Source organism: Oncorhynchus gorbuscha, linkage group LG06, assembly GCF_021184085.1.
Source record: "Oncorhynchus gorbuscha isolate QuinsamMale2020 ecotype Even-year linkage group LG06, OgorEven_v1.0, whole genome shotgun sequence".
NCBI classification, from domain to species: Eukaryota; Metazoa; Chordata; class Actinopteri; order Salmoniformes; family Salmonidae; genus Oncorhynchus; species Oncorhynchus gorbuscha.
In genome coordinates, this window is record NC_060178.1 from 59,982,112 (window position 1) to 60,005,008 (window position 22,897).

A 22,897-nucleotide genomic window follows, 5' to 3' on the forward strand; every position below is an offset into this window, starting at 1 on the left:
AGACCGAAGGCCAGGGACACACGGAGTAACAGAGTGTTTGGGACCAGGCACCGCTAAGAAGAAAGGATACACCCACTCCAGTTTGAGTTTCTCCGGAGGCAGCTCTGTGCGCACGTCCTCGTAGTTCTCCACGTCCGCCGGGATGAACATAGTGATGGGGCGACCTCGCATGAACATCTTGATGTAATCTCCCTCTGCGAAGGAAACGGACAAAACATTTTTTTATTTTTTTATAGCAAGCTATATCACGATCGCCATTTTGACTCGCTACATAGAGAGGTATTCTGGTAACACTAAACCCGTGCTTTTGCAAACACATTCAACATACAGTATTAGCACAGGTATAAGTATAAGCAGGTATAAGTCCTTTCAAATACTATTTGAAAGTATTCAGGCAGGCTAGAGCAAACACTCAAAGAAGCAGGCCTGAGTAGTGGTGGTTCATGTTTCCCCTTAACAGAAAACCGTTACGGTAAAGCATTAAAAATGGCTGTGGGTCAGACAAATAACTCTTGTTTAATAATGGTTCATATAGAGGCATGCGTCAGAGAGCGTAAGTGAGAGTGCATGACATGACTTTAGACCACGAACCCAAAGACATCTGCAGCGTGACTGCTCAACACCCTCCGCACCGTCACACACAACCACTTAGTGTGACAACACTTATTATTTTTTTTACATAAAAACCTACAAAAGCCTTGAAAACCTGAATGAGTTCAGTTAGTGTGCTGCACGTGCTTTCCACTCATCCAGGGATGAGATACTGCATAGGCCGAGATAGATACACAGATAGAGGGCGAGTCAGACAGAGAGAAGCGTCGGGTACCGTGCAGTGGAGCAAAGCAGCGAGTCAGCAACCCCAAACTCAGCTGAAATTTAAAAAAAACGTGAAGGGGGATAGAAAAAAAAAAGATGGGGAAAAGAGAGCAAAAGGAGGAGGGTGAGGGGGGGGGGTAGATTAGTGGTAGACAGGGATCAGTGGAATGTGTGTGTTTCTACTCTCCTAGTGAGAGAGGACGAAAGGGAGATGGTTGGACAGGGGGCCAAACTTCACCATTGCTCACAAAATGGAGCGAGGGCTTTCTTCCAGTTTTCCCAGATTGAGGAGGAGCATACAGTAGACTCAAACTGAAGGGCCAGAATTCATCCCAGGACCTACCTAGTTATTACTAGTCAGAATGTACTGGTATCCCTAAAGGCCAACACACTGCCTTGGACACTGTAATACGTGTAGCCATTGTCTGCAGTATTCTTCCTAACTAATCCATTCCCCCACTGCACAGTGCATTCGGAAAGTATTCAGACCCCTTCACTTTTTCCACATTACGTTACAGCTTTATTACTCTAAAATTAATTAAATTGTTTTTTCCCCCTCAACCTACACACAAATCCACATAACCCCATAATGGCAAAGAAAAACAGGTATTCAGACACGTTACTTTGTTGAAGCACCTTTGGCAGTGATTACTTGGGTATGACGCTACAAGCTTGGCACACCTGTATTTGGGGAGATTCTCCCATTCTTCACTGCAAATCCTCTCAAGCTCTGTCAGGTTGGATGGGGAGCGTCACTGATCAGCTATTTTCATGTGTCGCCAGAGGTGTTCGATCGGTTTCAAGTCTGGGCTCTGGCTGGGCCACTCAAGGACATTCAAAGACTTGCATTTCCTCTACCGTCGCCCCCAGTCTGAGGTCCTGAGCGCTTTGGAGCAGGTTTTCATCAATGATCTCTCTGTACTTCGCTCCGTTCATCTTTGCCACTGGAAAACATCCCCAGAGAATGATGCTGCCACCACCATGCAGGTTTCCTCCAGACGTGACACTTTGCATTCAGGCCAAAGAGTTCAATCTTGGTTTCATCAGATCAGAGAATCTGATTTATCATGGTCTAAGAGTCCTTTTTGGTGCCTTTTGGCAAACTGCAAGCAGACGGTCATGTGCATTTTACTGAGGAGTGGCTTCCGTCTGGCCACTCTACTATAAAAGGCCTGATTTGTGGAGTGCTGCAAAGATGGTTGTCCTTCTGGAAGGTTCTCCCATCCCCCCCGCAGAGTGACCATTGGGTTCTTGGTCACATGCCTGACCAAGGCCTTTCTCTCCCGATTGCTCAGTTTGGCCAGGTGGCCAGCTCTAGGAAGAGTCTTGGGGGTTCTAAACTTCTTTCATTTAAGAATGATTGGAGGCCACTGTGTTCTTGGGGACCTTCAATACTGCAGAAATATTTTGGTACCCTTCCCCAGATCTGTGCCCCGACACAGTCCTGTCTCGGAGCTCTACAGCAAATCTATTGGACCTCATGGCTTGGTTTTTGATCTGACATGCACTGTCAACTGTGGAACCTTATATAGACAGGTGTGTGCCTTTCCAAAGCATGTCCAATGAACTGAATTTACCACAAGTGGACTACAATCAAGTTGCAGAAACATCAAGGACGATAAATTGAAACAGGATGCACCGGCTTTGTCATTATGGGGTATTGTGTGTAGATTGATGAGGAAAATTTTTATTTAATCAATTTTCAGAACAAGGCTGTAACGTTACATAACGGGGAAAAAGTCAAGGGGCCTGAATACTCTCCAGATGTACTGTGTCTGTGGTCAATAATGCCAGGAAATGGCTGAATTCGTTGAACTAGCTGAATTCCAGTCCAAAGTGTGTCTGTGGAGGTAAACGAGCACCCCAGCCAGCAGACTCAGGACCAACCACCTTCCTCACATGACCAGAAGCAACCTGCCTGAGCAAGAGTGGGACACTTTTAACCAGACGACACTCAGCTAAGTAGCAAAGGCGGGGCAGGGCATACTGGCACAGCTATGCCCTTTATGTCGGGCATCGCCTGATGACAATAAATGGAGGAGGGTGAGAAAGTAGAGGGAGGGGGGGGATTGAGAGAGAGAGATTCTGTCTGTGTTTGACATGATAAAGAGAATGTCAGAGTTAGATAGACAAGACAAGCCAAAAAGCAGAGAGGGTGGGGCAAGCGCTCGTCCCAAGGCTGGCAGCTCTCCTCGCTATCTGACAACTTACCTGCTTGGCTGTTTTTCTCACGGGTTGACATTTTGGCTGGTCATGAGACAGAAACAATGTCACTCACACACAACGATAGTACACAGGGGAGAAGAGCTAGAATGATCTGAAGACAGCAACGATAACTAGTTGGGTCTACACAATAGGATGAAGGACTATGTGGAAGGAAAGGGGACATGTTTGGAAGGAACAACAAGATGCTAAGGCTTTGAAATACAGCTCTTCTCTTACCTAAAAAGCTACTCTCAAACCTACACAGTACAGCACAGCGTTTTCATAAGCCCAACGAGAGCACACTTTAGGGCTATATTGCATCCTATTGTACAGATTAATTAATAAACGATCTGGTTGTCAACAGATGTGCCAATTGTGTCAGTATACCGCAGTACACACAGTGGGGAGAGCAAGTATTTTATACACTGACGATTTTGTAGGTTTTCCTACTTACAAAGCATGTAGAGGTCTGTAATTTTTAACATAGGTACACTTCAACTGTGAGAGACAGAATCTAAAACAGAAATCCGGAAAATCACATTGTATGATTTTTCAGTAATTAATTTGCATTTTATTGCATTACATAAGTATTTGATCACCTAACAACCATTAAGAATTCCAGCTCTTACAGACCTGCTAGTTTTTTTAAAGAAGCCCTCCTGTTCTCCACTCATTACCTGTATTAACTGCACCTGTTTGAACTCATTACCTGTATAAAAGACTCCTGTCCACACACTCAATCAAACAGACTCCAACCTCTCCACAATGGCCAAGACCAGAGAGGGTGTAATGACATCAGGGATAACATTGTAGACCTGCACAAGGCTGGGATGGGCTACAGGACAATAGGCACGCAGCTCGGTGAGAAGGCAACAACTGTTGGCGCAATTATTAGAAAATGGAAGAAGTTCAAGATGACGGTCAATCACCCTCGGTCTGGGACTCCATGCAAGATCTCACCTCGTGGGGTGATGAGGAAGGTGAGGGATCAGCCCAGAACTACACGGCAGGACCTAGTCAATGACCTGAAGAGAGCTGGGACCACAGTCTCAAAGAAAACCATTAGTAACACACTACGCCGTCGTGGATTAAAATCCTGTAGCGCACGCAAGGTCACCCTGCTCAAGCCAGCGCATGTCCAGGCCCGTCTGAAGTTTGCCAATGACCATCTGGATGATCCAGAGGAGAAATGGGAGAAGGTCATGTGGTCTGATGAGACAAAAATAGAGCTTTTTGGTCTAAATTCCACTCGCCGTGTTTGGAGGAAGAGGAAGGATGAGTACAACCCCAAGAACACCATCCCAACCATGAAGCATGGAGGAGGTGGAAAAATCATTATTTGGGGATGCTTTTCTGCAAAGGGGAAAGGACAACTGCACCGTATTGAGGGGAGGATGGATGGGGCCATGTATCAGATCTTGGCCAACAACCTTCTTCCCTCAGTAAGAGCATTGAGGATCGGTCGTGGCTGGGTCTTCCAGCATGACAACGACCCGAAACACACAGCCAGGGCAACTAAGGATTGGCTCCGTAAGAAGCATCTCAAGGTTCTGGTTTGGCCTAGCCAGTCTCCAGACCTAAACCCAATTGAAAATCTTTGGAGGGAGCTGAAAGTCCCTATTGCCCAGTGACAGCCCCGAAACCTGAAGGATCTGGAGAAGGTCTGTATGGAGGAGAGGGTCAAAATCCCTGCTGTAGTGTGTGCAAACCTGGTCAAGAACTATAGGAAACGTATGATCTCTGTAATTCCCAACAAAGGTTTCTGTACCAAATATTAGGTTCTGCTTTTCTGATGTATCAAAAACTTATATCATGCAATAAAATGCAAATCAATTATTTAAAAATCATACAATGTGATTTTCGGGATTTTTGTTTTAGATTCCATCTCTCACAGTTGAAGTTTACCTATGGTGTACATTACAGACCTCTACATGCTTTGTAAGTAGGAAAACCTGCAATATCGGCAGTGTATCAAATACTTGTTCTCCCCACTGTAGCTCTAGAGGTTCCATTACGCGGCGGGGGATCACGAACTTAGAAGAGAGAGTATATTCACCTTGGCTGATCACTGGGTCTTTATGCCTGGACGAGAATGGAGAAATAACAATAAAAAGGTCAGACTGTGACTTGAGACTACAAAACAAGGTTATCTGACAGCTGGGCCAATTTAACAGCGTTCTCTATTAGGGAGGGACTTTGGATGAACACAATATAGGGAATTAAGGGGCGATTCTTGGATGATATTACACTATCTGAAAAGGTACTCTCAAGCTAATGAATACCCCATAAACGAAATGCAGGCCAGTCTCACCTCTTAGTACAAAACACAGACCGGAATTCAATTATTGTGCATCACCGTACTTGCATTACACTTTCACACCTATGTTTACATCAGATTTGTGAAGCGCGTCCCATCAGCCACTCACTTGTCTGCGTTCTTCACCACCTTGGCCAGCAGTTTGGAGGTGGAAGCAGCCTTCACCAGCTTGTTCCTGCTCTCCTCGCCACTCTCCCAGGTACTACTCTGTGAGCGCTCCATTCCCGTGCCCCGCTTCGCACTGTGACCCCTACACACACACACACACACACACACACACACACACACACACACACACACACACACACACACACACACACACACACACACACACACACACACACACACACACACACACACACACACACACACAGAGTGCACGCAAAAAAAATAAACAGTTTGTTTTATACCACAGAGACTGATAGAGAGGGGAAGACAGAAAGACAGTTGGCTAGACAGAAAGAAAGCTGGAGAATGGATGAGTGCCATGGTGAGTTTCTTGAATTTGTTCAATTAGTAGAACTGTAAAAAGTGCATTAAAGTGTGCAACTGCGAACTACATTTTTGGGGGTTTGTTGCAGTTTTATGCCATTAAAAGTACAGCCCAGAGCTTGAACCTGACCAGGCCACCAAGTGACCTCACAAGGAAAAGAAAAACACTGTACAAGTAATGCACTTAATTAAAATGGAATTATTTCACTCATGGTATGCATCTTTCTAGGGTTAATCTGGACCTGAAACAGACGCGCACAAATGCAGAGATACAGATGCCTCAGGAGGTACCCAGGTGAGTAGCAGGCAACCCTCAGGGGTAGAATCGATACCTGCTGATGTAGCCGGGCACACAGAGGAAAGCCCACCCCAGTCACAGATTAGTACACACAGGCTGGCAGAACAAGTCAAACCCCTCCCCATGCTTCAGCAGACAGAGGAGGTCAGTGAGTTTAGCTGTAAGAATCACACTGCAAGTAAAGTGAAGAATGGAAGGTTTGGAGAATGGCTAGAGCAGAGAGAGAACAGCAAGAGAGAGAGAGAGAGAGAGAGAGAGAGAGGGATTGTGAGAGAAAGAGCATGAGCGTGAAGAACATGGCGTTTTGTTCTCCAGGGGGCCATAGTGACACTGAGGGGGCAGATAGGACTGGGGCTGAATGTTGGGGGAGCGGTGGTGGTTCAACTACGTTACACTGCTTCATTTACAGAGTCTGTACTCTCTCCTTATCTACTGTACGGTGAGGGAGAGACAGGGACAGGAAGAGAAAGACACCCAGACATCCTCTGCTTATTCTAACTGCCTGCATGGAATTTGGCGGGAAAACAACAACCTAGCCCGAACAGAATATCTCCATAACCCTACTACACGCACGCACGCAGTACTGGTACAGTATCATTGCTCGACAGCAGATATGTAACGTACACTGAGTGTAGAAAACATTAAGAACACCTGCCCTTTCCATGTAACAGACGGACCAGGCGAATCCAGGTGAAAGCTACGATCCCTTATTGATGTCACTTGCTAAATGAACTTCGAAATCAGTGTAGATGAAGGGCAGGGGACAGGTTAAAGAAAGATATTTAAGCCTTCAGACAATTGAGACATGGGTTGTGTACGTTTGTACGTCTTACCCACAAACGGGGTGTGGTACTAGGAGCCAGGGACACCAGTTTGAGGGTGTGAAGATCTGCAATGCTGCTGGGTTTTTCACACTCAAGTTTCCCGCGCGTATCAAGAACGGTCCACCACCCAAAGGACATCCAGCCAACTTGACGCAACTCTGGGAAGCATTGGAGTCAACATGGGCCAGAATTCCTGTGGACCGCTTTCGAAACCTTGTAGAGTCCATGACCTGACGAATGTAGGCTGTTCTGAGGCCAAAAGGGGGGTGCAAATCAGTATTAGGAAGGTGTTCTTAATGTTTTCTACACTCTGTGTCTGTTGGTTAAAAGCCCTGAATGGTACACTCACATCTTCAAAAATAGGAACAGACGCCCACTTGATACTTTCAATCCAACCAGAGGATTGAATAGCATGGGAAAGGACCATTTAAGAGGTAAATATCACCCTATAATACTCATCCCCAGAAAGAGTCCCGACTGTGCACTGCGCTGCTTAGAAGCCTGGCTCATTTCAGATTGGGACACACACACACACACACACACACACACACACACACACGCCAGCGGATGAGTTTTCCGGGCTAACGTTCTTGGCACAGCAGCGGCCCTGACTAATATCCTGTCACTTGCCCAGTCTAATGGGCAACGATGGGTTCACGGGTACTCTTTGTGAAACTTAATTGGTTCTCAATGTTTCTGAGAATAATTTATATTGATCTGTGTTATGGGTAATGAGTGCGAAGGCAGTGCTTCGATTAGTGAGAGCAGTCGGTCTGGAGCGTGTGTGTTGGCGTGTGTGTGTGTGTGTGTGTGTGTGTGTGTGTGTGTGTGTGTGTGTGTGTGTGTGTGTGTGTGTGTGTGTGTGTGTGTGTGTGTGTGTGTGTGTGTGTGTGTGTGTGTGTGTGTGTGTGCATCAGAGTGGGTGTCCCGAATGGTACGAAGCACAGCTAGTACATGACAGATAGGGCCTCTCCTATTCCTAATGGAGAGAGGGCTCAAACTGTTGCAGATGAGTGCAGAAGGGTCAAATGCTAACCATTCCTACTAGTCTAAAACAGAAGTGATGCAGTTTGAGAAGCTAAGGTCTGCAGTGGCGGAGTCTCTACAGGGAACGATAGCTGAAAGTACAGGTGAGAGACAGAGGAGAGAATAGGTTAATAACCAAAATGGGTTCAAAAATGAAAGCGATCTAAAGAAGCATGCCAACCAGTCAAAGGGTAAAAGCTAAAGTCATGAGCATTCAGATTGTCGGAGGGCATTGCGTTGGTAAGGTGGGGGGGGCAATCGACGATCAAAGTGGGCATCTTAGGAACCTTTTGGCTGGGGAGGTGCCCTTGCTCTCCGGGGCCTGCCTTTGGGACTGAGGGGGTGGGGTGAGGGGGGGTGGCTGGAGACGGAGGGGGACGGAGAGTGCTGTACGGGGCTGGCAGGGGAGGGTTTATCGTTAGCCTGGATGGGCTGGGAGGGCCCCTCCTCCTTCTCCTTGATGCCCTCCATCTGAGGCTTGTCCTTTTTCCTCTCCGCTGTCTGACCGCTGTGGAGACAACCAGGGGGTCAACCAGAGGATAACCAAACAGCGGAACACAACCAGTGGAGACATGGGGACACAACCAGTGGAGACATGGGGACACAACCAGTGGAGACATGGGGACACAACCAGTGGAGACATGGGGACACAACCAGTGGAGACATGGGGACACAACCAGTGGAGACATGGGGACACAATCCAGTGGAGACATGGGGACACAACCAGTGGAGACATGGGGACACAACCAGGGGGTCAACCAGAGGATAACCAAACAGCGGAACACAACCAGTGGAGACATGGGGACACAACCAGTGGAGACATGGGGACACAACCAGTGGAGACATGGGGACACAACCAGTGGAGACATGGGGACACAACCAGTGGAGACATGGGGACACAACCAGTGGAGACATGGGGACACAACCAGTGGAGACATGGGGACACAACCAGTGGAGACATGGGGACACAACCAGTGGAGACATGGGGACACAAACAGGTGGGATATATATATAGGAGGACAAATAGTGACAAATAACGAAACACAGGGGTAAACACGGACACCGTTGACGGTAAAATGATCCTAGATCTGGGCAACTTCTACCCTCAGCCTTCACTACTGAGAGACCTGCAAAGCCTCAACTTCCTGCATAGTGAATAGTATATTTGATTAATATCTAGTTACTCATCGAGGACGTGCTCAGCAATGCTTAGCCATAGGCTTAGCTACATGCGGTGACAGGTACTCCATCACTACGTCACTGTCCTGAAAGTACCAGGGAAGTGTATAGGCTTTATTCTGCTGAATCACTGCGAGATGCAAGGGAGAAAGTTAAACACGTGGTCAACATTAAAAATAAATAAAAAATAAAAACATTCAACAGTTTCTTTTCTGGGAGGAATTCATGTGGCGTTTCAAAGCAACAAAACAAATATCAATACAGGCTCTGCAACAATGGCTGCCCATCTGATACAAGCAGGTCTAGAGTTGTGCAATGACTGTTTTTGAATGGTGTGTGTGTGTGTGTGTGTGTGTGTGTGTAGCGTGTGTAACTTTACGAGTGTGTCGTACCTCTTGGCAGCTGAGGAGAAGGTATCCTTCCTGGTGACGGAAACTGTGGAGCTGTCTCGGTCTCTGTGGCTGGGCTTGCGGCTGCTGGAGCTGCCGTTGGCGATGCAGGACATAGAGTAGGCCTCGCGCAGGGGAGTCTGGCCTGCAATGGGCAGGAGAGAGCAGTCAGAGGGGACAGTAAAACCGACGCAGTATATACAAGTAACTGCCAAAACACTTGAGCAAATGAAGGATACAAAGTATATTGAAGGCAGGTGCTTCCAACACAGGTGCGGTTCCTGAGATGATTAACCTTGTATCATGCTTAGGGTGATGTATAAAAAAATGCCCAGTTGCCCATTATTTTGGCTACCGAGGCTAGAAGATCTCAGTGACTTTGAAAGAGGGACTCAAAGGAGCATAGGGGGTTTAAATGGTGTGTGTGTGTGTCTCTCTCTCCGTCACCAGATCTCAACCCAATACTGGATAGGCGCCCGAGACAGTGTTTTCCACCACCATCAACAAAACACCAAATGATGGAATTTCTTGTGGAAGAACAGTGTCACATCCCTCCATTAGGGTTCCAGGCACTTGTAGAATCTATGCCAAGGAGCATTGAAGTGGTTCAGGAGGCTCGTTGGCCCAACGTCCTATTATTTAAGGCACTTTATATGTTGGCGTTTCCTTTATTTTGGCTCTTACCTGTACACCAGGATACAAATGGGAGGAAAGTTGATGTATAAGACCGAGAGAAAGAGAGCGAGACAGCGAGAGAGAAAGAGCATGTGAGAGAGAGAAGGAGACACTGTCTACTAGGGCTGACCCCAATTAGTCGACTGGTCGATAGGCTGTTGGTCGACCAAGATTTATTTTAGTCGAGGAGTAGCAAATACATTATTTATTTATTTTTTAACGGCACACGAGGCGCCTGTCTGATTCGCACCCATGTCAGTGAACTAATCCATTGCAGAGGCTGAGACTAATCCATTGAGTGCATGGCACAGTCCAAGAAGGGGAGTGTGTCTAAAATGCACGTCTCTCTCCAGAACGTTCTCTCTCTCTCCCCCGCCAATTTGTGCACATTCATTGTTTCATAACTTAATAATAATAATAATAATAATATTATATGCCATTTAGCAGACGCTTTTATCCAAAGCTACTTACAGTCATGTGTGCATACATTCTACGTATGGGTGGTCCCGGGGATCGAACCCACTACCCTGGCGTTACAAGCGCCATGCGCTACCAACTGAGCTACAGAAGGACCATAACTTCGTTGTGTGAATTGTTTGCCTTGATTGTTAGTGAATATCAAGTCCCCATTGCATGCATCACCAGTAGTAGCCTACATTTACCGTTCATTCCTATAATTTCTACAATGTTTGTTTGGTTGTGGTCACTTCTGTTCATCCATTCACTATATTATTATTTCAGTCTTTTTACCGTTCTCATTGGCCATCGTTGTTTGCAGAGTGCACAACCTACGCTAAGTTTGGATTTATTTCGTTCCATTTACGAGTTTTGTCAATTTGGTCAGTCTTCTGTTTGGGGCACTACTGTCAATGTTGAGTAAGGACATGCACCTGATTACGCATAGAATTCGGACTATAGGCTACCTGGCCTGCATGCAAATGTAGGCATATAGCCTAAATGTGCCCATTTGGGGATTTGATGGTATTTCTGATAGGCTTGACGCACCACCACTAATGACCTGTGGAGCTTTTCAAAGTAATCTTTTCTTCACCTCGAACAGTAAGCAAACAAAGTCTGTTAGTACAGCTGTTGAGAATGACAATAGTTCCTCAATTGTATTTGAAAACTATTTATAGCCCTCCCTTTTCAATAACCCTTTCTGTGTGAAAGGGAAAAACAGTCATATTTTTATACAACGTTGCAAGTTTGCTAGTGTGAGCTTCCTCTGGACCCAAGTTGATACAATGTTTCAAGTTCACTGCAGACAGGAAATGCAGTAGCCAATGCGATTAATAGGATATGTTCTACCCGCAGACCGCAATGGTTTTATTTGTTGTAGGCTATTCTTACTTAGTTGGCAATAGAAGTTACTTCTTTAGGTTTGTATCATTTTCATTTAGATTTTGGATTACCCACATGACAATGACTTTGCGATACGAAGACGTTATTATAAATGAAATTAAACTGTTAGATGAAAATGTGCATATGAAGACCATAACGGACACGCAGATTTGGTAGAAATAGTAAGATAAAATTGGCTTTCCGCACGAGAAAGGTTGCTGTAACCTATTACCGGAAGCTTCAGGAGAGAGCAGTATATAGGGATTAAAGGGAGTGGGAGTGGTTGAACAAAGGGAGTGGGAGTGGTTGAACAACAGAGTATGAGATTATGACTGCTCAACAGACATGGTTGAAGAGTCTAATCCATGGGAGAACAAAGATTAGGGAAAGCAGATGTAAAAAGCATAACAAACATCCTTCCTCCCGATGAAGCTTCTATGGCACTTCTGTAAAAGGCACAGACACAACGGTAGCGTTTGCCAGCCGAGAACACTTAGCACCTCTAAACAGAGTGGCGGACGTCATTTGCAAGCCAATTCTACATGTAGAAACGGGCAAAAAATGTCAGCAGTCAGACGCCGACGACGGGTGGTCCCCAAAACATACCGCACCGAAGGAACGGGCAGACACAGCTGACCGTTCCTCTCTACGATGTGTGGGGGGGGCAGGGTTATGTTTGGTGGCACGTGGCTCCCCAGTGAAAGCCTGATTCCGTGCCAGTGGCACAAGGCCCAGTTTCACGGCCCATTACCCCCCAGGCACAAACAGACACAGCATGGTGGAAGAGGTGGCCTCCCTACCCCATCCACCAGCCCCCACCACCTCCCTCCTCTCACCAGTCTTCTCCCTTCCCCCTCAACATCAAGACAAAAGACAGCCTGAGTGTGTTTGGGGAAAGACTGGAAATGCTGGTACACAAGGCCAGAGGAAGAGTCAACGAGTATAATGAGTGGTCAACCAAAATCAATCCCATTCTAGAGACTTCAGAAAGTATTCACGCCCCTTTCTGAAACCATGTTTTCACTTTGTTATTATGGGGTATTTTCTGAATAATCTATTTAATTTTAAATTCAGGCTGCTACACGACAAAAATGTGGAATAAGGCAAGGGGTATGAATACATTCTGAAGGCACTGCATATCAATGATGACTGATGCCTTGCGAGAGGGAGGGTCTTCATCCATCAACCTGGCTTCCTGATCTAATAAACCTGTTTCTCTCCCATCGAAGCCATGTGATTGACAGGTTTGTGTGTCTGTGTGTGTGTGTGTGCACACATGCCTAGATGCATGTATAGGTCTGTAGAACTGGAGGATAGCCCCAAGCCAGAGTGTGTGTGTGTGTGTGTGTGTGTGTGTGTGTGTGTGTGTGTGTGTGTGTGTGTGTGTGTGTGTGTGTGTGTGTGTGTGTGTGTGTGTGTGTGTGTGTGTGTGTGTGTGTGTGTGTGTGTGTGTGTGTGTGTGTGTGTATAAGTCTGCAGTGTTCATAGTGTCACAATTCGTATGCCTCCATATGCCTTGGCTTCATCATTCATGATAATACATTATTTGGAAAAGAGAAAGATTTGGGGGAAAAGGGTGGAAAGAACGAGGGCTGGAAAGAAAGATAGGGGGCTGGAAAATGAGAAAAGTTTACAAAAATGAGAATGAGAGAAAGGGATACAGTGCTGGCCAATAATGCAAGTGATAGAGGGGAAGAGAGACTGAACGAGAGAGGAAGATATTTCTGGGTCTTAATAAGTTAACAAGAGCAGGAAGGGGCCGTGTGCCTTCGTGCTCTCTCTCTGTGTGTGTGTGTGTGTGTGTGTGTGTGTGTGTGTGTGTGTGTGTGTGTGTGTGTGTGTGTGTGTGTGTGTGTGTGTGTGTGTGTGTGTGTGTGTGTGTGTGTGTGTGTGTGTGTGTGTGTGTGTGTGTGTGTGGCAGGTTTGCATACTCTGAAGAGTTGGCTTTGAAGTCAGAGCATGGGTGTCTGCAGAGAAACTAAACTGAACCATGTGATTTCCTTTGCTTCCTGTCTGCTTCAGTCCCAGATTACTGCCCACGCACCAAAAGAGCAGCACAACAGAGTTAAAGCACAGAAAGCTCTTCCACTGTATGTGCCAAACTGCCAATTGCCATAACACATCAACTCCATAACCCCTAAATAACATCAGTCAATGTCAATGTGCCAGGAGTGCTAACTCACTAGAGTAGTACGCGCAAGCACACACAGCAAGGGGTTGCCAGGGGTCGCCGTTATGGCGATGGACGGTATTAAGTAAGAGAGTGATGTCATAATGAGATTTCTAAAAAGGTGACCGGAAGAATGGAGAGCTGACCGGAACGAGGGATCAGAGGGGGCTGGAGGGAGGAGTGACAGATGATGGACGGAGGGGATAGGGGTGTAGTGGGACGTGGCACGAAAGAGCTAAGCAAGGGTGACACCGGGCGAGTGCCTTCACACAATACAGTAACTCCTATCCTGCCGTTCATATGCAGTAAGGGTCCTGTTCCAATACTTTTCAAGTGCAGCCTTATTTCCTTGGAGGAACTGTAATCTGACATGACTGGAAACGTGAAAGCATTGAGATGGAAACTTTGCTCTCACTCTATACATGTTGGATCAGTGGTTACCTCAGGAAAGGAAGGAAGGACGCATTTCAAAAAAATTATAAATTATTCTAACGGGGCCAGGATCTCTCTTTCTCTAGGACCCATGCATGGTTTCCCAGCCAAGACACTACCCAGAGAGACACATCCACATGATCATATACAGTAATTGGTTCCATTGGAGAAAGTAAAATATCAAGAAAAGGCTGCAGAGTCGCCATACACACAGATAATGTTCCACTTTCCACAATTAGGCCCCCCTGATCACACACACACACAAGATAGAAGCTCTTATTGTGTGCAGATAGACAGGACAGAAGTTAGTTAGCCAGGCTATAGGTGAGTGAGTGGTGGTTATTACTGAAGCCCGATACTCCACAATGACCATGGGCACGACACACATTCTCTGTCTGTGTCGCTCTCTCTGTCTCAGCCTCTCTCTCTGTCTCAGCCTCTCTCTCTGTCTCAGCCTCTCTCTCTGTCTCAGCCTCTCTCTCTGTCTCAGCCTCTCTCTCTGTCTCAGCCTCTCTCTCTGTCTCAGCCTCTCTCTCTGTCTCAGCCTCTCTCTCTGTCTCAGCCTCTCTCTCTGTCTCAGCCTCTCTCTCTGTCTCAGCCTCTCTCTCCGTCTCAGCCTCTCTCTCTGTCTCAGCCTCTCTCTCTCGCTCTCTCAATGCAATTTCCTTCTCTCCCTTTCCGTCTCTAAAATGGAGCTCAGTCACCTTCTTTCTCGCTCTCTTTCCCTCTGAGAGCTGGGAATTCCCTTCCCCTCCTCTCTGTCCTACTGCTGGCTGGGTATATCAGCCTCCATTTTATCACTGAGCATAGAGAGAGGAATGGCTATGGCACGGTGTTCATGTGTCAACCAGAGGTTGTGTTATCGTGTGAGAGAAAATGGAGCAGAGTACATTTGTCATTGAGAATATAGTGTTAGATTGTGATTATATGGGATGTGTAATCATGGGTTGCTGTGTGCAGGTGTGAGAGGCTAATAAAAGCCAGGGGTCAAGGTTAGAGTGGCTCCATCCTGAACTTCCTTAACGTAAACAAGTGGGAGGAATACAGGACAACACTTTCTTCCACAACTACGACCTGGTGAAGAAATGCAAGGGAGAGGAGAGGGGCTGAACGAGCCACTGGGAAAGTGGAGATGAATGGAATGTCCATTGCTGGAAGGAAGTTATGGTAAATGGAACAGTGCAGATGGATTTGACAGTGCATGACCAGCTTATGGTGGGGAGAAGGTGCTTATAAAACTGTCCTTTGCAGGTATTGAGAAACTACCCATGGAGATTTCTGAGGGTTTACAAAAACCTGCAGATTGCAGGTATAATCATCATTTCATATAATCATGAGAGTGCCTCAGATGGTGACAGTGACGACAGAGACAGTTCAGGGGTGACTGACTACCTTTGGTGCTAGTCTGTTTCTTGGCGGTGGTGGCCGTGTCCTCGGAGAGCGCCAGGCGTCGCAGCACGTCGGCCAGCGCCGCCTTCATCACGGTGATCTCATCCTCTTGCTGCTGGACACGCAGCTCCAAAGACGACAGACGGTCCTGCACGTCAGACGCACTCGCCGCTGAGATACTGTCATCTACAGAGAGGAGACGGGGGTTAGATACGGTAGACAACACACGTTTAGACATCCACGCACCAAAAGAGACCCACACAAACAGTTTGGCCTTACCCAGGCCTCCTTTAACGTGTACAATCACATATTCGTGATCATTGTTGAATGGCCCCCTGCGGCGTACCGTCGCAAATATGTGATTGGAACGGTAGCAACAGAACGCGTGATGCAACAAACAGATTGCGCTGACAAAAAAATGAAGTTAGCGACCCAACAGCTAGACTTCAAAATGTACCACTTCTCTGGTGAGGGCAAGGGAGAAATGTAATGTTGTTCAGCTAAGCTAACAGCAGCTACATTTAAAAAAAAATGTTTGTATATGTTTGACAAGCAAAAACTCCCTCATCACAGCATTTCATTCACTATAAAAACAAAAATAAACAGTCAAACAGTCAAAGTCAATTATGGCTGCGCACATTGCCCGAAAAATATGAACTTAGTTTGGCTACTTTTCAGCAATCTTCAATGTACGTGTTACAGTGTATACAAGAACAGGAGCACATGGCTTGACAAGTCATTTCCACTTTTTGACAAATCACAAAGCAAATGAAATGTTATCACCTCACAGATCATGACCCCAAATACAAGCCTACTGCCTACTCTAGCCATAGCGTGAAAGCTAAACAGGGTTGCCAGATTCAGGTGACCCCATTTTAGGGGGGGATTGTGGGAGGAGTTAATTTAATTTGTGGGGGATTTCAAGTCTATGGGGGGGTAGAAAAGGGGGACGGTATCATTGGGGTATATACAGGAAATATTACTATGATGAGTGATTTATCAATACATGGGGGGCAAACACAGAAGTTTATAAGCTAAATAAAAACAAAACCACTGGAAAGGGGGTCTGAGCTGGCAACCCTGAGTAACGATAGTTCAATCTAAGTCAGTCGAGTGAACTGACTTATATCCCTTCACCTCGTTTTGATATAACATCTTTGGTCTGACAGACATTTACGTGACAACCAGAATGCATTGTATGTAAACAAACATGGAGCCACACATATCTGGCATTTAACTTAGCATTAGCTCATCATAATCAGTACAACCATCCCAAAAACTATTTTACACACATCATACGTGTCCATTACAATATATGCAAGAATCAGAAAGATTTGTCACCAGTACTTGAAAACATGAGAATAAAACATTAAATACGTTATCTTTATAGTATGGAGCAGAAGTAACAAGGCACTTACTTTGGTAGTAATAATAACTTTGGACATGTACTTTGGACATGGTGTACATTTCTAAGGAAAACAACAATGAAGGCAATGTGTGTGCCAGCCAGAAAATGTGCCAGGGGGAAAAAGTTTGTAAGTTATTTTCTGACTGGAGATGCGCAAATGTTCGCATACTTGATCTGGGGAAACACTGGGGAAGTGCTTAGGCTCTAGTTGAAAAGAGAAGTTTGTCCTTCTCAGTAAAGCCTCAAACATGTATTGTCCACAACTGTGAAACGGGCTATTTCTATGTGAATTTATGAGGAAGCGCAACACACCTCAATTCAAACGGTTAGAAAATAAAACTTTGAGGGCAGCGTGGGTTAACTGTCCTGCTGCATAACAATCACATTTTGAAACCGTGAGTGCATAATTATTATATATTTTATCATCAATCACTCTGGGGCGACCGAGATATTTGGAACTCATGCATGAAAAGACTCCATAATGTTTAATCTGTAGGTGCTACAATGCAAACAATTGTGTCATATGAAGTTAGCGCTTGCTCTGTAATGAGTAGTTTATGAATATTGGAAATATAAAAAACATTTGATTTGCAAAATTGTTCAATATATTATTGAACATAAAAATACTCGACGGGCATATCTTATAGTTCCAGAGTTGGATTTCTGCTTATCTGTAAAGGCGTACTTGCCGCACCTGGTGAATTCCCTAAGGCCCCACTGTGAAAAAATATGGGAGAAAAAGAGTAGAAAACACAGGCATGAGGGCTTGAAAGCTGCTGAGGATGATAACTGACTCTATAGCCACTCCTATCCATCATATCTTTAATCTGAGCCGAAATAAAAGTGTTTGTGCAGGGAAGCCAGGCATTCCGCTACCCAAGAGTGGTAAAGTGGCCTTTAGTGGTTCTAACAGCAGCCGTATCAGCTTGCTGCCAGCTCTTAGCAAACAGTTGTAAAAAATGGTGTTTGACTAAATACAATCCTATTTCTTTGTAAACAAATTAACAACAGACTTCCAGCATGCTTATAGAGAAGGGCACTCAACATGTACTGTACTGACACAAATGACTAAGAAATTGATAATACGATGATTGGGAGCAGTACTGTTAGATTTCAGTGCAGCCTTTGATATTATTGACCATAACCTGTTGTTGAGAAAACTTATGTTTTTTGGCTTTTCAACCACTGCCATATCATGGAATCAGAGCCCTCTAAAATAACTCAGAGGGTTTTCTTTAATGGAAGCTTCTCTAATGTCAAACATGTGAAGTGTGGTGTACCACAGGGCAGCACTCTAGGCCCGCTTCGCTTTTCTATTTTTACAAAGGACCTGCCAAGGGCATGTGTGTCCATATATGCTGATGATTCAACCATTTACACATCAGCAACCACAGCTAATGAAGTCACTGAAACCCTTAAGAGTTGCAGTCAGTTTTGGAATGGGTGGCCAGTAGTAAACTGGTCATGAATATCTCTAAAACTAAGAGCATTGTGTTTGGTACAAATCTTTCCCTGAGTTCTAGACCTCAGCTGAATCAGGTAATGAATGGTGTGGCTGTTGAGCAATTTGAGGAGACTAAATTACTTGGTGTAACTTTAGATTGTAAACTGTCATGGTCAAAACAATGATCCAATGGTTGTAAAAAATGGGGAGAAGTTTTTCTGTAGTAAAGAGATGCTCTACTTTTTTGACACCACAATCTAAAAAACAATTCCCGCAGGCTCTAGTTTTATCTTATCTTGATTATTGTCCAGTCATATGGTCAAGTGCTGCACAGAAAGAAAGACCTAGTTAAGCTGCAGCTGGCCCAGAAAAGACCAGCACGTCTTGTTCTTCATTGTAATCTGAGGGCTAATATTAGCTTAAGTGCTAGATCAAGCTTGTTAACAGCAGTAGAGACAATTCCTTCCTGAATTAAGATCCCTGCGGTCTAATATTTGTTTTGTGCACGCTGCAAACTGTGTTTTGAGATACTTGCATAACTGTATGAGCTGGGTTTTCTGTCTTCGTAGCATTTGTTAGCATTCTGACGGTTTATGTTTGAACAACAACAACAAAAGGTATCCCTTGTGTGCACTGCCGGTAATACCGTATATCACAGGATGGCACAGGCATGGTATGAAGGTATTCCATGCCTCTACAATATAAATACAGGGAAAGTTCAGCTGCTCAGTATTTGTGAGAAGTGGGTTTCAGGCTCAGGGCTGCTGCCAAGCCGAGCTGTGGTTTAGGTCCTGATTGCTGGACGGAATTGGGGTAATTTGCAGTGAAGACAGTGAGAGGGCCTCATCTCTAAGGCTAGCCTGTTAAAGGGGTGCTGATGAACCCTCCTCTCTACTCAGAAGGAATTTGAACTCCCTCACCGACACAAAAAAAAAACACTGTGCAGACACAGTCACAATTTAAAAGTGCTAGTGAAAACATCTAGTGTCATAAAAGTCTAGAGAAAAGTCTAGAGCAAAGTATTAACAAGTTAAACAATGAGAAGACTTAACCGCGAACTCAAAAAGTGGATTCAACGATGGTAAACAATAAAAGCTCATCCAAAGGCCAAAACATTTTTACAATGTTTGTGATGCTAACAGATCAAGCTAACCTTCAATATAAGCGCAAAGAGCAGTTTCTGGCCAATAAAGGTCATTTTAAAAAAGGATTTAAGAATGTGCACAGCATGCTAGTAATAAGGCATACACGCCTGCACGTACATACACACAAATGCGTGCAGACCGAGTGAGCAGAGGTAGTGGGCAGTTACCGTGCCCTAGATGGCTGGGCAGCAGCAGACCACAGTGGCAGAGAGAGAGAGAGAGCGAGAGAGAGAGAGAGAAAGAAAGAGAGCGAGAGAGAGAGAGAGAGAGAGAGAGAGAGAGAGAGAGAGCGAGAGAGAGAGAGAGAGAGAGCGAGAGAGAGAGAGCGAGAGAGAGAGAGCGAGAGCGAGAGAGCGAGAGCGAGAGAGAGAGCGAGAGAGAGAGCGAGAGAGAGAGCGAGAGAGAGAGAGAGAGAGAGAGAGAGAGAGAGAGAGAGAGAGAGAGAGAGAGAAAAAGAGAGTAAGAGTGTATTTATACTGTACATTTGCTCATTTAGCAATTTTCTATATTGTATTTAATTATTTAATTTATTATTTAATTATCAAAATCAAGAAAAGAGCAGTTAAATTCTACAACCACCTTAAAGGAAGCGATTCCTAAACCTTCCATAACAAAACCATCACCTACAGAGAGATTAACCTGGAGAAGAGTCCCCTAAACAAGCTGGTCCTGGGGCTCTGTTCACAAAACACAGACTCCGCAGAGCTCCAGGACAGCAACACAATTAAATCCAACCAAATTGTGAGAAAAAAAGATAATTACTTGACACATTGGAAAGAATTAACAGAACTAGAATTCTACTTGGCCCTAAACAGAGAGTACACAGTGGCAGAATACCTGAAAACTAACTGACCCAAACTTAAGGAAAGCGTTGACTATATACAGACTCAGTGAGCATAGCCTTGCTATTGAGAAAGGCAGACCTGGCTCTCAAGAGAATACACAGCCATACACCAATCTACTCTTACAGGGAATGTAAATCAAACACATAGCCATCAAACAGACTAAGACAAGGCCAGGGAAAATAGCTTAAGCCTTAGTACAAAGCTATCACAGACACAGAGAGACCAGCAGAGAGCCGAGGCACTCAATCCGAAACAGAGACCAATCAAATCAAACCGTTAGTAGTCACATGCTTCATAAAACAACAGGTGTAGACTAACAGTAAAAATGTTTACTCAGTGAGAGGAGAGCTGAGAGGGTCTGAGAGAGCTACGGTGCTGAGACGACTCCTCTTGTCTGATAGGGAGGCCACAGACACACACGCGCCCACAGACTCACGCTCATCCACACAGCTATGATAAGAGCTCAGTGGGTGAATCCTGGGCACAGAGGAGTAGTCTTTTCTTTCTTGCTCTCCATCAGTCTATATTGTCCTGTACTGTTAAAACATGTGCCCCCTCTCCTTTGCAGGGTGAAAGGCTTTGACCTCATTATTGGACATAATTTGTCTATCCAAAGTAACTGAATCCCTGCTTAGATGTGATACAGGGCTGAATCAAGCAGCCAGAGGGTGTGAAATTCAGTGGGAGTGTAGGCTACAGTGTAAAGTCACTGAAGACTATGCTCTAGCCTTCCTTTGATACTGACTTTGATGTGAAACAATAGCATGTATTACAGCACTGAGCTGGTGGCACACAACACACAAACATGGACAGGGAACAACACCCCCCCCCACACACACACAAACTCACCACACACATCAATCAAATATATATACTTACCGAGACTCTGCTGTCCATCACTGTCATCTTGTTAATAACACCACAGTTACAACAACACTTTTACTACATATCTTTACAGATCAGAGATTCTTTTTTTTTTATACACTGAAATGCAAAATGTAAAAAAGTGTTGACTGCAGGTATTTCCTTAATAGCTAAGAATATTTTTAAAAGTCAAAATAAAATAGTTTCAACAGTATTAAAAACTTTTCCATGGCCATTACCAAATACCCCGGCATACCGTCCAAGCCTACAATCTACTATGACAACTTTCAAGAGTCAGTTGAAAACCATCCCACAGTTTGGGAACCACTGATCTATACTGAACAAAATTATGAAATGTAACATGTAAAGTGTTGGTCCCATGTTTCATTGGCTAAAATAAAAGATCCCAAAAATGTAACATATGCACAAAAAGCTTATTTTGAGCACAAATTTGTTTAAATCCCTGTTAGTGAGCTTTTTTTTGCCAAGAGTATCCATCCACCTGACAGGTGTGGCAAATCAAGAAGCTGATTAAACAGCATGATCATTACACAGGTGAACCTTGTGCTGGGGAAAATAAAAGGACACTCTTAAATGTGAAGTTGTGTCACACAACACCACAGATGTCTCAAATTGAGGGAGCATGCAACTGGCATGCATGGGTGGGCCTAATTCCTCCCCTGCCCACCCATTGCTGCGCCCCTGCTCAGTCATGTGAAATCCATAGATTGGGGCCTAATGAATTTATTTCATTGACCGATTTACTGTAACCCAGTAAAATCATTGAAATTGTTGCACGTTACGTTTATATTTTTGTTCAGTAGAGATTTTATTTAGAACAAAAAAAATCTGTTAGCCTTCCAGTACCCTTCACATGTGTAGCTTGTTGTTTATGTTGGTCAATCAAAGCAGCAAAGAGGTTCAATGTGTAGCAAGTGGAGTGAGATTTCAAAAACTTGCGAAATGAGTATGCTCCAAATGAGCATCCAACAGGTAGGCTGTTGTTTTTCTCTGAATGGGGTTTGGTAGGTAGAGGGCGCAGCATGTAGCTGTTTAGCTTAGCTACAGCTAGCTTGGCTACTCCAATCAAGATGGGCCCTGTTTTATGGGATGATAAATAACATTGTGGCTGCTACAAGTTAGCTAGGTCTTGGCTGTAGCCGAGTTGCCTTGGCTAACGTTACTGCGTCTCTCACGGTCCCATCTCACACTGGCCTCTCTCCCTCGCGCAGCAGTGCTCAGGTTAAAACGTACATTTAAAATAGAAACGCATGTATTAAGAAAATCCAGATATCCGATAAAAATTCATGATACTTTTGACGTTTATATATTTTTTATATTCATAAATATTGTTCTTGAAATAAAAATACTACTCATATTATAGAGCAAATGGTAGCGCGTAATATGACACCAATTGTTGCTTTGTAGTGTAACGGATGTGAAACGGCTAGCTTAGTTAGCGGTGCGCGCTAAATAGCGTTTCAATCGGTTACGTCACTTGCTCTGAGACCTTGAAGTAGTAGTTCCCCTTGCTCTGCAAGGGCCGCGGCTTTTGTGCAGCGATGGGTAACGATGCTACGTGGGTGACTGTTGTCGATGTGTGCAGAAGGTCCCTGGTTCGCGCCCGGGTATGGGCGA

At 44.9% G+C, this 22,897-nt stretch overlaps 1 protein-coding gene across 5 annotated transcripts in view; it reads right to left on the reverse strand.

Moving 5' to 3' along the window:
- Window positions 1-22,897, reverse strand: part of LOC124038167 (echinoderm microtubule-associated protein-like 4) — a 95,363-nt gene that overhangs the window by 26,009 nt on the left and 46,457 nt on the right. For 2 of the 5 annotated variants that reach the window (XM_046353690.1, XM_046353688.1), the window contains exons 2-7: window positions 15,557-15,739; window positions 9,550-9,691; window positions 5,448-5,588; window positions 5,078-5,103; window positions 3,028-3,063; window positions 71-194 (exon numbers count right to left, since the gene is read on the reverse strand). In XM_046353690.1, the coding sequence (XP_046209646.1) occupies window positions 71-194; window positions 3,028-3,063; window positions 5,078-5,103; window positions 5,448-5,588; window positions 9,550-9,691; window positions 15,557-15,739 (652 nt within the window). Of the gene's footprint in view, window positions 1-70; window positions 195-3,027; window positions 3,064-5,077; window positions 5,104-5,447; window positions 5,589-8,265; window positions 8,487-9,549; window positions 9,692-15,556; window positions 15,740-22,897 lie in introns of those variants that run through there. The other 3 variants (XM_046353692.1, XM_046353689.1, XM_046353691.1) reach the window with 3 other exon arrangements.